The sequence below is a fragment of the Cupressus sempervirens genome, chromosome 1 (genome assembly GCF_028749045.1).
Source record: "Cupressus sempervirens isolate cs-2001-9-10 chromosome 1, ASM2874904v1, whole genome shotgun sequence".
NCBI lineage: Eukaryota > Viridiplantae > Streptophyta > Pinopsida > Cupressales > Cupressaceae > Cupressus > Cupressus sempervirens.
In genome coordinates, this window is record NC_143118.1 from 593,856,632 (window position 1) to 593,872,370 (window position 15,739).

At 34.5% G+C, this 15,739-nt stretch overlaps 1 protein-coding gene across 1 annotated transcript; it reads left to right on the forward strand.

The window, feature by feature from the left end:
• The first annotated feature begins 561 nt into the window (after positions 1-561).
• Positions 562-3,225, forward strand: LOC149578821 (wall-associated receptor kinase-like 8). Its single transcript, XM_089806455.1, has 3 exons — positions 562-1,477; positions 1,565-1,618; positions 1,715-3,225. The coding sequence occupies exons 1-3, from the start codon at positions 595-597 to the stop codon at positions 2,935-2,937; spliced, it is 2,160 nt and encodes a 719-aa protein (XP_089662581.1). The 5' UTR covers positions 562-594; the 3' UTR covers positions 2,938-3,225.
• The last annotated feature ends 12,514 nt before the right edge of the window (positions 3,226-15,739 follow it).

A 15,739-nucleotide genomic window follows, 5' to 3' on the forward strand; every position in this document is an offset into this window, starting at 1 on the left:
TGACTTTGCACAAAAGGCAAGGACTCGAGCTCAATCACAGTTCATGTTAAGTACAATTTATGAGCTAGAATTAGGGGAAAGTCCCAATTAGTAGTATTAAAGGAGCCCCAAATTTGTTTGGGCATAATTTTGATTTCATACCTTAATGATATCGGAACCTTACATGGAACGACTTCTTAAACATCACACACTAAGCTTAATTCCTAGACCAAAAGTGTTAAATAGTCAAAGTTGACTTCTTTTTCAGCTTACTTCTTCCCTTAGTGTGTGTGATGTTTAAGGGTGGCCCCTTACACCTAATAAGAACTATTCAAACTTCACAAATAGATTAAAAATGTATTTGAATTGTTTTAAAAATTTATTGACTAAATCAAAACAAAGAATCAAATCCTTTGACTCGGCCAACAAGCCATGCTGTTACGGTCAAATCCAAAAGAGCGAGAGAGGGGTATGACGACGACTTCTCAATTAACTATTCCGTCCTGAAACTGTCGACGATGCTTCCATTCATTATATGGATTTATAAAGAGCCGCAGAGATCATAGCTTTCATATCACATTCTAGGCACCTCATGATCCACTGAATTAGTTCTACATGACGACCTTTACAATTATATGTTTGATTTATTGGATTTGGCTCTACTTTTCTTCTCAGCTCTTGTCAGTCAAAGCAGATAATTGCATTCAAACATGTGGGAATCTGACACTACCTTACCCCTTCCAATTAGACCAGAACACTTGTGGTTTGCCTGGTTTTGAAATTACATGCAGAGGAAAATCGAGTTCTAACCCTGGAATCCCCTTTCTCGAGACCCTTTCTGGACCAGTGCAGATCCGAAATATATCCGACGACCACATTCTGGTTGAAGCCGCTGCCTCTTATGCCTTGCCATGCAGCAACACATCTGCTAAATTCACAAGCAACACATCTGCTGGTTTTACAAGCAACAAAATATTCAACCTTTCTGATGAAGGGCCTTTCAGGATATCTGGGGCTAATATTCTCTATGCAGTTGGCTGCAACACATTTGGCAAATATCAACTACTCTTGCCTACTGGAGTGGATTTCTATGGGCGTTGTAACGTTACGTGTAACCGGACACGCTCTATCAGAGAATGGGCTTGCACAGATAATACTTGTTGCACTGTGCCCATTCGCGAAGGTTACACCAAAATTAACTTGACTGCCAAATTCTTCAGGTCCGATAAAATAGGACATTGTAGCTATTCGGCCTCTGCTATAGTTGACCAAGACAGCTTCGGTTCGAATCCCGGAGCGACATTCCAACTCCAAGGTAACCCTTACTCCATGCACCTTGACTGGGCCATTCCAAATAACACTTACTCCTCCGCTATATTCAATTACTCATACCAGTGTGCTCAAAACGCAATCTTTCAAGACAAAGGCTGGGGTTATTTATGCAAATGCAACGGTAGCTATACGGGAGATGGATACGCCAATGGCACAGGATGCACAGGTACAAAAGGGTCTTTTCATCTGTTTCCGTCAATTTTGGTTTCTCAGTTAGATTATATTCTTATACTCTGTGTCTCCTCTGTTCCAGAAATCAAGAAGTGCTCAGGATTTGGTTGCTTTCAAACTGTTTCGGTCATTACAGGTATCTATTTCTCAGCATTTAACAGATGTATGTGTTATTACATTCTGGCTAGTTTACATTTCCATTAATAATGGGTTTCTGTCTTGAGGAATGCAGGGGCATGTGGGTCACTAATAGCCGTGCTACTCGTCGGTGGAGGACTCTTCTGGATTTTGAAGCTGAGAAGATCCAACCTGGACAAGGAAAAGAACTTCCAGAGGAACGGAGGGGATCACTTGAAAAGTCTAATTTCATTGCGAGGGGTAGAGAGCATGAAACTCTTCTCTTTGAAGGAGATGGACAAAGCCACAAATAAGTTCTCTCAAAATTTGATCCTAGGAGCTGGTGGGTACGGCACTGTTTACAAAGGCACTCTGGACAACGGACTTGTTGTGGCTGTCAAGAAATCAAAGCAAGTTGATTCCGAAGAAATCGACCAGTTTGTTAATGAAGTTTCCATTTTGAGCCAAGTTAATCACAGAAACGTGGTTAAGTTACTGGGCTGCTGCCTAGAAACTTCGATTCCTCTGTTGGTTTATGAGTACATTTCGAATGGAACACTGTTCGATCATCTGCACGGAAACAGGCAAGAGCAACAGAAAATTTCATGGGAGCAGCGCCTGCGCATAGCCACTGAGACCGCTGAAGCTTTGTCATACTTGCATTCTGCAGCATCGATACCGATTGTTCACAGAGATGTAAAATCTTCAAACATTCTGTTGGACAAAGATTACAATCCAAAAGTTGCAGACTTTGGGGTCTCTCGTCTGGTGCCGATGGGGCAGACACACATTACTACACTTGTGCAGGGAACTCTGGGTTATTTGGATCCTGAATATTTCCAAACAATTCAGCTTACAGAGAAAAGCGATGTCTACAGTTTTGGAGTTGTTTTGGTGGAGCTTCTGACAGGGTTGAAACCTGTTTCGTACGAGAGGATGAAGAACGAGAGCAACCTGGCCATACATTTCCTCTCCACTGTGAATACGAGGGGATTCAGGGAAATCATAGATCCCCGTCTTGATGTGGAGGAAGGAGGTAAAAACATGGAGTCGATGAGAAGAGTAGCAGGGCTAGCGACGGAATGCCTGAGCGTGGAAGGGGAGAAGAGGCCTTCGATGAAAGAGGTGGTTCAGGAACTGCTGTGGAGTAAAGGAGGGGAAAGACCTCATGCTTGGCTGGAAAATGATGTAGCGGGCAATCCGGAGGAAATGGTGGGGCTGATAATTGACGATGAAGAAAGAAGGGAGAGAAATAGGACCGCTTATTCAATACCAGAGCAGTGTAGTTCATCGTTTAGCATTGAAGGGCTTGGAGTCAGCGTTAGAAGTGGCAGATGAGTTGCGAGCTGTTTTGCCTCAGCGACCACAGTTTGATGGCCCTCATTTGGATGGATAGGACCATGTGGAAGATGGGGAAGTTGAGTAGTTTTAAATTGTCGGTCATTCTTAAATATCGTACATTTAGGAAGAAATTAAGCTTGTAAAAAAATTTAATTTTGACTACTTAACACTTTTATGCTAGGAATGAAGCCATAGTGTGTGATGTTTAACCCACCCACTCAAAGTCATAAATGATGAGTATATTGTTCTTTTGTAATTAACTAATTGAAACATTCTCTATTTTTACATTCTTGACTGATTATCTAATCAAATAAAATATTAAATTAAGATAAATTGAAACAAGTAAATTGAATTAGAATAAAAAAGTAACCAAGACAAATTTTAATATTCTAATATAATCAATTTACTATTAAACTTAAATATATGAAGCAAATAAGTTGAATTGAAATAGATAAAAGAACAAGTCAAATTTTAACCTTGATGTATGAATTAAATAAAAATAATACTTGAATTGATTTGATGATATAGATAATATAGAAAACATGATGTTGAATTATAGATTAGAAAAATAAAATAAAATAAAAAGACAAGCTTATTTACTTAATTTAACATTAAACTATAATAAATTAAAATAAATAAATTAAATTTTTAAATTAAAATGGATACATGAACAATCAAATTCTAGCATTGGAAAAAAAATTCAAATAATCATATAGGTTAAGACAAAATCTTTTTCAATAATTTGAAATGTATGTATATCATTGTATACTTTTATTTTAATCAGTTTAAACTTTCAAATAAAAAATGTATGTCATGATATTTAAACCATTTTAATCAATTTAAACTTTTAAAAAAAATATGTCATGATATTTAAATTATTTTAATCAATTTAAACTTTCAAAAAAGAAGTATGCCATGATATTAAAAGTTTGAGTTTACTATATGAATGAAAAAAAATTGTGAACATTCTATATTATACATGTGTCAAATGATTTAAATGAACTGGTAATTTAATAAGTTAAACATGATACTTTAAAAATGAAGATTGTTGGAGGCAAGAAAAGGTGTAAGTGCTCCTTGAATGATATTTGCATGCAATAACATTAAACAACAATATATTTAGGAAATCCTACCAAAGAGAAACTTAGTATTTTTAATAGTCTTTTGTACACTTCATTTTTTTGTAAGGAGTCTTTTATATGATTTTCTAAATATATTTCTAGATAGCAACCTCTTCCACATAATATTGAAGAGCAAAATTTGTAACCAATATGGTTACATTACATACTGAATATAATTTGTACCCAATGTTTTGGCAATTAGGGCCTGTTTGTTTGCTAGCATCGAAATTGAAAATTAGAATAGGAATGGGAATAGAAAAGGGCAATTCCATCTTGTTTGGTTCACTTGGAATTCAATAGGAATATGTTAATCCATTGTTTTGTTGTACAAAAATGGAATAGGAATAAGGTTAAATTTTGTATTTTTAAAAATATTTTCCTTAAATTTTTTGTTTTTAATTTATTAATTTTTGGTTAATATTTTCAATAATGGTAAAATAGTTAATTTATTTTCATTTTTATTTTATTCATTGAAGTTAATGAGAAATATAATTTATTTCATTTTAAAAACAAATAGATATAATTAAAAAATGTTATAATTTTTTTAAAAAAAAATAAAATGTTAGGAGGTTTCAAAAAATGGTGAAAAAGGCAGAAACTGCAAAAAAAGCAGTTTTAAGTGTAAATCATTTTCGAGCTTATGAGAACCCCCTTTTCTGTAAAAATGGTACAGAGATTCATCAAAACCAGCAATTGAACTAGTTAGAAGGCAAGTGCACCTCTGCATTCCAACTAGGAATAAATTCAAAGTGTTAGCAGATGATGATTGGAAGGAAAAACCTGCTTGAAATATTGCAAAAAATTCAAGTGTGGAAAATAGAAGCAAATTTGTGGCAAGAAACCCTAGTTTGCAGCTATAGAAGGACAACAACTCCAAGGTGATTTTGGAATCACGAATTAAAGCATAGAGTATCCTTGGTCAAAATGACATAGTTAGGCCTGACTATGCGGTCAAAATAGTGAACAAATTCTCCATTCTAGAGGGAACTAAGGATCAAGAAAGTCAGGGACATCATCAACACATTCGTGGATCCATTATTCTGCAACAAGAGTTAGGAATTCAACTGAGAGATAGTTTTCCTTAGTACACTGGATCCAAGCACATATTTCCAGTAAGGTCCTCAACATTGACAAAGTTCCGGAGACCCCAGCCAATTATCTTCACTACTACAAGTTTGGATAATCAAATCAAGGTATTTAATCTCACTAAGTATGCCCGCTCAAATAGTTATGGAAAGTTATTTAAATAGATAGAGCTTTTCACGAATGTGTCTAAAGTTCATCCTCACCCTCAGGCTAGCCCTAATAGGCTAGGGTTATCTAGTCCCCACTTTTATGGCAATTTTCCAAGAGCATATGTCCCCCCCCCCCCCCCCAAATTAGAGATATGAGGGTGTGAGCTCTCCAGATCCATAATTGCTTTGTAAACCCTCTATTGTCTCTACTCCTCCTTCTCTTGACAACAATATCATTATTATCAGTAATCAAGATAGTGAAGACAGATGGCAAGAATGCCAAGACATCAGACTATTCACTTTTTGGAATGGTCCTAAGAGGGAATTGCTCAGCATCACTAATTGGCTATAGGATAACTGCGAGAGTCAGGTAAGTATTTCCCACTTTTCAAATAGAATATTTTATTTGCATTGTATTGATGAATTCGCTAGAAAAGACTTTCTTTATGCATTTAAATGTTTTTTTAAAGGATATACTGTTAAATTTTTAGATTGGTTCTCGGATTGTAAGGAAGGTATGTTAGATATTGTGCTACCAACATGGTTTATCATTCAATCTCTTCCTCTAGAGTTACTTCAAATAGAGATTCTTAGGAAATTAGGATCCTCTATGGGAGATCTAATAGGTATAGATTATTCCTTCCATTGTTGTAATAATGTGAAACTGCTTATCAAAAGTAAATCAACCACCCAGTCTCAATGCAAAGGAAAGTGATCACAAATAGAGCTACCTATAATCTAAATTTCCACAACTATGAAGGTAAGATATCAGAAATTATAAAATTAGATGATAATAGGAAAATCATATTCAAGACACTGTAACTTACTTCGAATTTCAATAGTGAGTTTCCAATGATGAGAATTAGAAAAAATAGAATGTGTCAAGCGATCCTTGACAATAAGTTTTCTGCACATTCTCAAAAGAATTCTAAGACCTATACAAAACCTACCTGCATAGAACAGGTAGACAACAGTGGGAAGGTAGACTTGACATCAGTAGATAGATTGGATCTCACCACAATCACAAAGGCTAATCAAAGGAAAAATTTAGGGATTAAAAAAGTCGACAAGTCAACTGACATGCAAAGGACAACAAAAGGGAAACAGTCAATATCAATAAGCTCAGTAAAGGAAAGGAAAAAACAATAGAGGAAGGTAAGGGCATAGAAATCAGTGTGGGCAAAAAATTTCAACTTTCTAATGCAAAGCTGAAACCCAAGGATATGGGAAAAGGAAAATCCAACATCTCTGACACACAGTTGCAAGAATTAAACAAGAACAACATCAAAGACAATGTGTGTAAAAATTCAAGCTAGATATGTATAGAAGCCAAAGCTATAGAGACTGCGGGAATTCAACATACTGATAATTTACTTGGAAATGAAGAGGACAGGTTAGAGGATGTAGAAAATTCTCTTCTTTTTGAAAGGGAAGCAATAGGAAAAAGGGAAGTTAAAACCCCAATTGAGGATATTAGATGTCCACTGAATCAATCAAAAATTGTAAAGGAAACAATGGATACTCCTAACAAAGAGACATCCAACAGGCTGTCTAAATTTTGGCAGACACCATCATCCTCAATTAGTTCACCATTTTCACCAATCAACAACCAAAAGGATGAGAGCAATGAATTGGATAAAGCAATAAAACCTCTGTCACAAGAGTTTCACAATTTCTTACATAGGGATACAATATGGGAAGAAGAGTTGGAGAACATGAGCATTATCAAGACAGACGAAGATAATGTAGATTACTGACCAAGAAATTAATCCAAGTGTCCAGTTTTGAGAATATAGATAGCAACATGGAGGCTCAGAAAGAAGACCTAATTCAGAGGGTTCTCAAATTGGGAGGTGACAATTATACATATGAAGATTTAAAAAGAGATCTGATGAATATTGAAAATGAGGACAAAAAAAGAAAGGGCCACATTTAAAAGAAAATAGAACACATATAGAGCAAAGGGAGGTAGCCATGGGAAAGGATAGTAAAGAATTGTTAGACCCAAAAAAACACAATCAGTCAAGCATAATATATCAAATTTTAAAAGAACTAGAGAATGAAGATATGGAAGAAAAAGATAGCAACAAGCTGGATGTCGCTCAAAATGCGCAAAAGAACATGGAACAGCTAGGGCTTCAGATGAATCAGGAAGGTTTAAACTCACCTCAGTTTGGCAAATCAAAAACTAAAAGAGGAAGAAAATCGCTTAAAGAACTTAGAGAAGTAGAAGGCCAAAACAAAGAACAACAAAAGATTGATCAGATATTTCATAATGGGAAGGGGAAGTGCCTTCCCAAGGAAACATGAAAATTACCACATGGAATGCTAGGGGTTTAAACACCCCTAGTAGAAAAAGACTATTAAAACAAAACCTAAAACTATTTGAATCTGAAATAATTTTATTACAAGAAACTAACTTAAACAAGATAGAAGGAATTAAATTAGGTAAGAAGCTAGGCAATTGGTGTATCACTTTGCATGAATCTTTAGGTGCTTCTGGGGGTTTAGGATTCATATGGAATCATAGGAAAGTAACCTTAAATATTTTAAGCATAAAAAATAATTGGATTAGTGGCATAGTCAAAATTCTAAAATCCAACCTCAAGTTTATTATAATTAACATTTACTATCCTACAAGCAATTTAGAGAAAAAAAACAAGTTTGAGAAGAATTAAGCCTATTCATGAAGGAGCATAAGAATAATCTAATCCTTCTAGGAGGAGATTTCAATGCCATTTTGAACTTGAATGAAAAAATTGGGGGTACTCTATAGATCCCTCAATCTTCTAAAGATTTTTAAAAATGGTGTGATGTCCATAATCTAATTGATATTCCTTTTAACAATGGGAACTTTACATGGAATAACAAATGAAAGGATTTTGCGTATATAGCAAAAAAATTAGATAGGTTTTTCATCAAAGGAGAACTAGATGTAAATAACTTGAATATCTAATCATCTATTTTTTCGATAGCTAGTTTTGATAACTTCCCAGTTAGAATTGAATTTTTTGAGCCTCATAAACCTGTTAGAAAATCGTTTAAATGCGAGAAAATGTGGTTTTTAGATTCTAGTTTTTTAGACAATTTTAAGGAGTGGTGGTCTTAAGGTAATTTTGAAGGATCTAGAATGTTTATTTTTGTCTCTAAAATGAAGATGCTCAAAGAAAATATTCTTAGATGGAATAAGGAACATTTCAATAACATTTTTAAAGAAAAGCTAGACATCAAAGAAAGATTAAAGGAATTAAACCTAGAAGTCATTAAAAAAGGTATGAAAACAATAGCTATCATTTAGAAAAAGAATTGCTCACAAGACAAGAGGATATATTATCCAAAGAAGATTTTTTTTGGAGGCAAAAATCATGAGAGAAGTGGTTAGAGGAGGGAGACCAGAACACGAAATTCTTCCATAACTCTACCCTCTATAACAGAGCTAAAAACAAAATATCTAGTATTGAAAACCACTTGGGTATTCCAACGAATAAACCAAATGAAATTTTGGAAACTTTAGTGGAACATTTTTAGAAAATATTAAATAATTATGAAGGGTCAAACATAGGCTCAATCTAAGCTGCTCAAAGTGATCCCTAAATTGATTACAGTGGAAGATAACAAAGCATTAAACAAACCCATTACTTTGGAAAAAGTCAGAACGGTGGTGTTTAATATGAATCCTGACAAATCTCTAGGCCCAAATGGATTTCAAGTATTTTTTATCTAAAATGTTGGGACATTATTGGTCTAGATCTTTGGAAAGCTCTTGAATAATCAAGGAATGGGGATTCATTGTTATCTAAAATAAACTATTCCTTTTTTACTCTGATCCCTAAAAAGATAGAGCCTAAGAGTCTAGGTGATTTTAGGCCCATTGTGCTTTGTAATACTATTTATAAAATTCTATCAAAGATATTAGCAAATAGATTAAAACTCTTCCTTCCAAAAATTATTTCGAAAGAGCAAACAGGCTTCGTACCAGGCAGATCCATTCTTGATGGTATTCTTACCATTCAAGAAACTATTCACTCTACCCAAAAGAACAAAGAGGTGTGCATGTTTATGAAGCTTGACATCCAAAAAGCCTATGATATGGTGGATTGGCGGTTCCTTTGCAAATCTCTAGAAGCTTTCAATTTTTTCCATTAATGGATCAACCTTATTTATAAATGCATCTCCTCTACAAAAATCTCTATTCTTATTAATGGGTCCCCCGAAGGATTTTTTGAAACTTCGAGGGGCATTAGACAAGGAGATCCTCTTTCTCCGTTTCTTTATATAATTATGGCCAAAGCCTTTGGGAGATCTCTCACTAAGGCTTATAACAAATAAGAGATTAAAGGTATTACTGTCACAAGGAATATTCCTAACATTACTCATCAACAATATGCAAATGATATGATTCTGCTAGCAAAAAGCACAGTGAAAGAGGCGCTTGTTATAAAATCCATAATAGAGCAATATATGAAGGCATCTAGACAGAAAGTGAATGAATCAAAATCTAAAATCTATTTTATTAACACAGAGCCAAGGGTGGAAAAATAGATCTGTCACATTATGGGGTACAAAAAAGGTTTGTTCCCATGCAAGTACCTTGGCATTGACTTAGAGAAGGGTGTGAAGTCAAGTAAGGTAAAGTATAATACTCTAGAGAAATTGGAAGCTAGGATTGGCTGCTGGAAAGATAAATGGCTCTTGAAAGCTGGAAAGAGTATCAAGATAAGTTCTGTTTTGTTGACCATCCCAACTTACCCACTGTCCTGCCTCCTTTTACCCAAGCATCTTCATCATAAGTTTGAGACAAAACTCAGAGATTTCCTTTGGAATGATTGCGAGGAATCTAAAAAATTGGCTCTCATAAAATGGGAAAATATTTGTAAACCTAAGGAATTGGGAGGATTAGGATTTAAGAAATTAAAATGGGAAAATGAAGCATTAGGGGCTAAATTAATTTGGCACCTCTTTATGGAAAGAGAGCATAAATGGGCTAAGATTTTGTACAATAAGTATCTAAATGCAAATGACCCTCTATTAATTTTTAGAATGAAGATACTCCCTAGAGGGTCAGAAAGTTGGAACTGTATGGTTAAATGTCGTCCTCTCATTAGTAGATTCCTAACCTGGGATGTCAGTAATGGTGATGAAGCCCTCTTTTGGGAAGACTCTTGGGATGGGTAACCCCCAATAGATAATAGCCAGATCGTAGGAGATCTTAAAGAAAAATTAGTCAAACTATGGGGTAATAGAGTCAATAATTACAAGACAAAGATCACTGTGGAAGGTATTTCTAGCTAGATTTGGAAACCTCTAAAAGATATAGAGGTGGATCTAGATGCTCTAAAGGCATATGAAAAAATATACAAGTCAGGAAAGTTAAGCAACTTGAAAGGAATGACAAGCTCATTTTAGCGGCATCGAATGATGGTAAATACAATGTAAAAAATGGATACAAAGCTCTGATACACTCACAAAGATGGGATGAAGTGGAACTCCCACTTAATCTCTACTAGGATCAGGCTTGTCTACCGAAGGCAAGATTTTTCTTATGGTTGGCATTTCAAAATAGGATTGCGACGACAGATAGATTCCAAAAGTTAGGTTTTAAAGGCCCTTCTAGGTGTACACTTTGTAACCAAAGCAGCGAGGATTCTGATCATTTATTATATAGCTACCCATACTCTCAAGTTTGTTGGGATTGGCTCAGACAAGGGTTAGGATGGTCTTCTCCGTTGCCTAAATCATTAATTGATCTTCTCAAAGGTTGGCCTACCAACCTCTATAAAGGCATCTACAAAAAATTATGGAACATTTTCCATTCCATCCTTGTGTGGGAAGTACGGAAAGAAAGGAATAGAAGAATTTTTTGTGGTTTAGAGATGAAGTTGGATGAGTTAATCCAAAAAATAGAAGCTAGCATAGTTGAAACAACTAACTCCCATCTTAGGAAGACTAGAATAGAAGAAGGCTCCTTCTCTATTTGGGATGGTCAAGTTAAAAAGGTATGGCCTAGCTTAATCAACCCTCATCTAGTCTATCTTAAGAAGAGCAAGGAGGCAAGGAACAGGTGTAAATGGTCTCCCCCTCCGAAGGGATGGGCGAAGCTCAACTTTGATGGGGCAAATAGAGGTAACCCTGGGATAGCTAGAATTGGATGTATAATCAATGATGACACAGGTTAGTGGATTGCCAAAAAAGCTAAGCCTATTAATCCCACTTCCAATAACCTGGCAGAGCTTGAAGCATTGGAGGAAGGGCTAAAGCTTTGTCTATATTTATGTTTATCAAACATCATTATCAAAGGTGATTCTCAAATCATCTTAAATGCAATAAGGAATAGAGAAACCCCTAATTGGGTCCTTAATTCCAAGCTAGAAGAAGTTATTAATTTGGTGGATCGGTTTGCAGAAATTAGGATTTATCACATCTTTCCGAAAGGTAATCAAAAGGAAGACCTTTTGGTGAATAAAGGAGTAGATGGTATTAATCTCTTGGTATTCAAAGACACCATATGAATTGATAGTCTTAGTTAATTCCTTTATATAGCTAGGGTGATCCCGGTATTGAGTTATTATTTAAAGTCAAGATTAATAGTTTGGGTATGTCTCGAGTAAGAATAGAAGATATAGGAACTATTAGCAAATCATAGTGCTTCTTTCCTTATTAATTCCCCATTGGTTGTTTAGTAGCTAGACAGATGGGTGATGGATTTGGGTCTATATTTTCCAAGACCCTGTGGCTTTTAATTTTATTATTTGGGGTCCTTTATTTTATTACCAATTTCAAAGTGCTATATGTCATGGTAAGTTTTGTAGTTTATCACTAGGTTTTTGTGATTATGAATAATAATGAATGTATGTTTCAAAGTGGGAGTCATTCTAGTTCATGATTCCTAGGTGATGTCAAGCTTCTTAGAAAGTTTAGGCTGAATCTAGGTGCTTCTAGGGACTTCTTTGATTGGTTCTTTTCCTTGTGCCGATATCACCCTGTGTCTATCATTTGGCTCTTTTCCTCCTGATATGGAAACTTTCATCAGTGTTTTCCACATAGTTGAGGTTTTCACTATGGCCTTTTGAGGTAGTATTAAGCCAGAAAGATGAAACCAAATTCTCAAGCCAGTTGATGGGATGACTCGCATTGCAGTTAGTAGGGAAATTGGTGAGGGCTTCTTCGATTATGAATTTACTTGGAGGATGAATAGTGACATTATAGGCACATTTATCAGATGTGTGGCTAGAGCCAGGATCAACAAATGGGATATGGTAAAACTCTACTTAAATATTTTCGATCCCATTTGGTGTCAAGGAGTGGTAGAAGTCATTATGATTTTGGATGAAAAATTAAGGGTACCCCTCCCTGAGATGTATATGAAACACCTACTAGGGAGTCTAGTTGTGGAAAACATTCCCAAGTGCCCTGCTTTAATAATTAGGGATAGGGTAGCCTTCAATATGGTATGGCTTAAAATGGAATCATGTTTTCACTTCCTCCTCTAATGGAGAAGGATTTTGATGGATATAGGAAATGGTTGGATTTGTAATTACCTTGGCCTTTTTAAGGCTTATATTCACTCGGGAGTGGGATATGGTAATTTGGAAGAGTTGGACTTCTGCACTCCCAATCTCGAGAGGTCTAGCAAAGAAAGATCCTCCTTTGAATTTCCTCCTCATTTTCATCCAAAAAATTTGAATGACATCTCTGAATTCATCATGATTTTCTGTAAGAAGTAAGGAGCATTGAGTACCCTTACAGCTCTGATTTTGTGTAGCTTCTATGTTTGTGTAGCCCTAATACGACGGTTGGGTCGTAGTTCATTGTTCCCCTCACGCGGTAGGAGTTTTTGGATGGTTTTTGGTATTAAACATAAGTTCTGTAGGAATACAAGCTATGTTTCATTTTCCAAACTATTATCTACTAGCCTGCAGTAGGGCTTTTGGTTTGGCTATAACTCACCATAATTCAATATCATAATGCACTCTTTGAAGGGGTAGGTTAGTTCTCTTTGGTTATATAGCTGCTTTGCATAATTGTAGTTTATTGTATCCATGATGTATATGATGATAGTAAGAATATCATGTTTAATATTCGGATTGTCTGTTGTGACATTGGATTGAGACTATCATTTTTGTTTTGCTTATCAAGTCTTCCAATATGATTTGGTTATGGCTCCTTTGATCAATTAGAGCTGTTGTGGAATTTCTGCAGCGGTATTCTGTTTCCTAGTTGAATAGATGATTTATTTGCATTCACGATTTTTTACCAATGTTAATAATAGCAAGGTGATTATTTTCTCGCAGCTAGTACACTACCATTGAAACCCTTATTTGTATGGTCCAAAGTGATATAATACTACTGTGATTTGCTCTGGTGTGATAATATTTCATTTGGATGTAGTTCATGATCATTTGTTTTGGCTTAAGGTTTTATAATTTAGGTTTTTCAGCTATTGATTTAAACAAGTTGTGACATGATTTCATAAGATAGGTTCTTTATCTGATTTTAGTTGGCCATGTATGGCCTCTTCTATTCCTATTGCTTTGTATATAGCTTGAGGTTCGATAATTTGTACTGGTTAGTTGAGATCTTTATAGTCCCAGTTTCTGAATTGCATAGGAAACTAATTTTTTTGAGAATTCTTATTTTCTCAACATACTAGGAAAGGCTATTTAAGTTAGTATTGTTTACCAATTTGACACCATAATGTTGTTATGAAGGTACTGTCTATTAATTTTTTAATGAGGTCCTCACAAATTTAGAACTGTAGCATGGGAAGATTATATTTTATTAGTTGATTGGTCTATTTAAAGTAATGCAGAATGGAGTAACTCTAAGTCTAAAAGGAAAGGTATATGATTTCATCCCTTCCGGTTTATCTTATTTTTAATTAAGCAATTTAATTTCATTGATATTACTAATCAATCTGATTGTTAAGGTAATAAGGTAAGAGTAGGTTACCATTCAACAATGGAAGGGTGCATAGTACAATGGCTGGTACAATTCTATGGCAATAGGCCTCCGCTTCTTATTAAAGTAAATAGACTATATGCATCCATCAGATTTCGGTCCACTCTTTGTATTAATATTATTTGTATTTTTGTAACTGGGGTATGCCCCTTTTATGCTATAATAATAAAGGACCATGGTCGTGGGCTAGATTGGAGGTTTTCTTCTCTGTCTTTCCTACCATTGTCCATTTGAACAAAGGTATTTTGTTGTAATCTAGTTTTTTCTATTTAATAATATAAAAAAGGCCTTGGCCATTTACCGATAAAAAAAAATGTTAGAAAAAAATTATAATTTTTTTTAAATTAAAAAATAAAAAATGAAAAAAAAAGGATTGGGAATAGGAATGGTCCATTCCAATAACAACTATTTTTTGGAATGGACATATGCTCATTTTAGGGGCAAAATTGGAATATGTTTGCCTATTCCCTATTCTGATTTGGTGTACCAAATAGAGATTACATTTCCTATTCCAATTTTCCTATTCCTATTGTAGCAAACAAACGGGCCCTTAGTGCTTTATTCAATTCAATTGCATTGACGATTATAGTTACCAATCAAATGAGGACAAAATAATATTTCTAGAACATCAATCATTGGTTTCCTCCTTCATTTATGTATTCTAAACTATATATCCCAAATGCACTTGGAAATTACATTCTTGAAGTTTAAACACCAAATTGGAGGTATAGTGTTGGACTATTATTTGCAAAGGTACAAATGAGTACTATATGCTTACCACACATTCTTTTACTATTTTACTCCATTGTTCTAACTTCATTTTTTGTAGTAACAATATTTTAGTAGAGGAATGAAGTGGGATTTTGGACACCAATAGTTGTGTTATTTGGTGGTGAAACTTTCTTCTATATTTTGAAGTTTCAATTTAGGAAAATATTGATTGAGGGTTCTTTTCTAGTGCTATGAATAGAGTTTGATTTGTGTATGTAGGTTGTCAGAGCCTTTGCAAATGTTACCAAGCAGAAGAAGGTATTTGGAAATTGTTTCTCATATCATACAATAAGAAATAAGTCAAATTCTTGTCACCAACATTTAGAACAACATTTCTTGTATTGTATCGAGAAAACACTAGTCAATTGACATCTATACATTTTCCTAGCTTAAATAATGCACGTCTCTTTAGTAGAGTGACATTGTGAAAACTTGTGTTAGTAATAGACTATTGATTGTATATAATTTAATATTATTCAATAATATGTTTCTAAGAACAAATTCTAATATCTAATACAATATGGATTTTTTATGAGATATTAGTATTAACTTTGATCTATAAAATCTTTTATAAAGATATTTTAATAAATAATTCAAAATTATAATATATATTATTTTAAATTTTTTATATTTTGAAGTTTGAAACTTAGATTATAATTTTTTGACAAAAAAATTATAAACTATAAATTAATTTTAAACTAATTGTTTTATTAA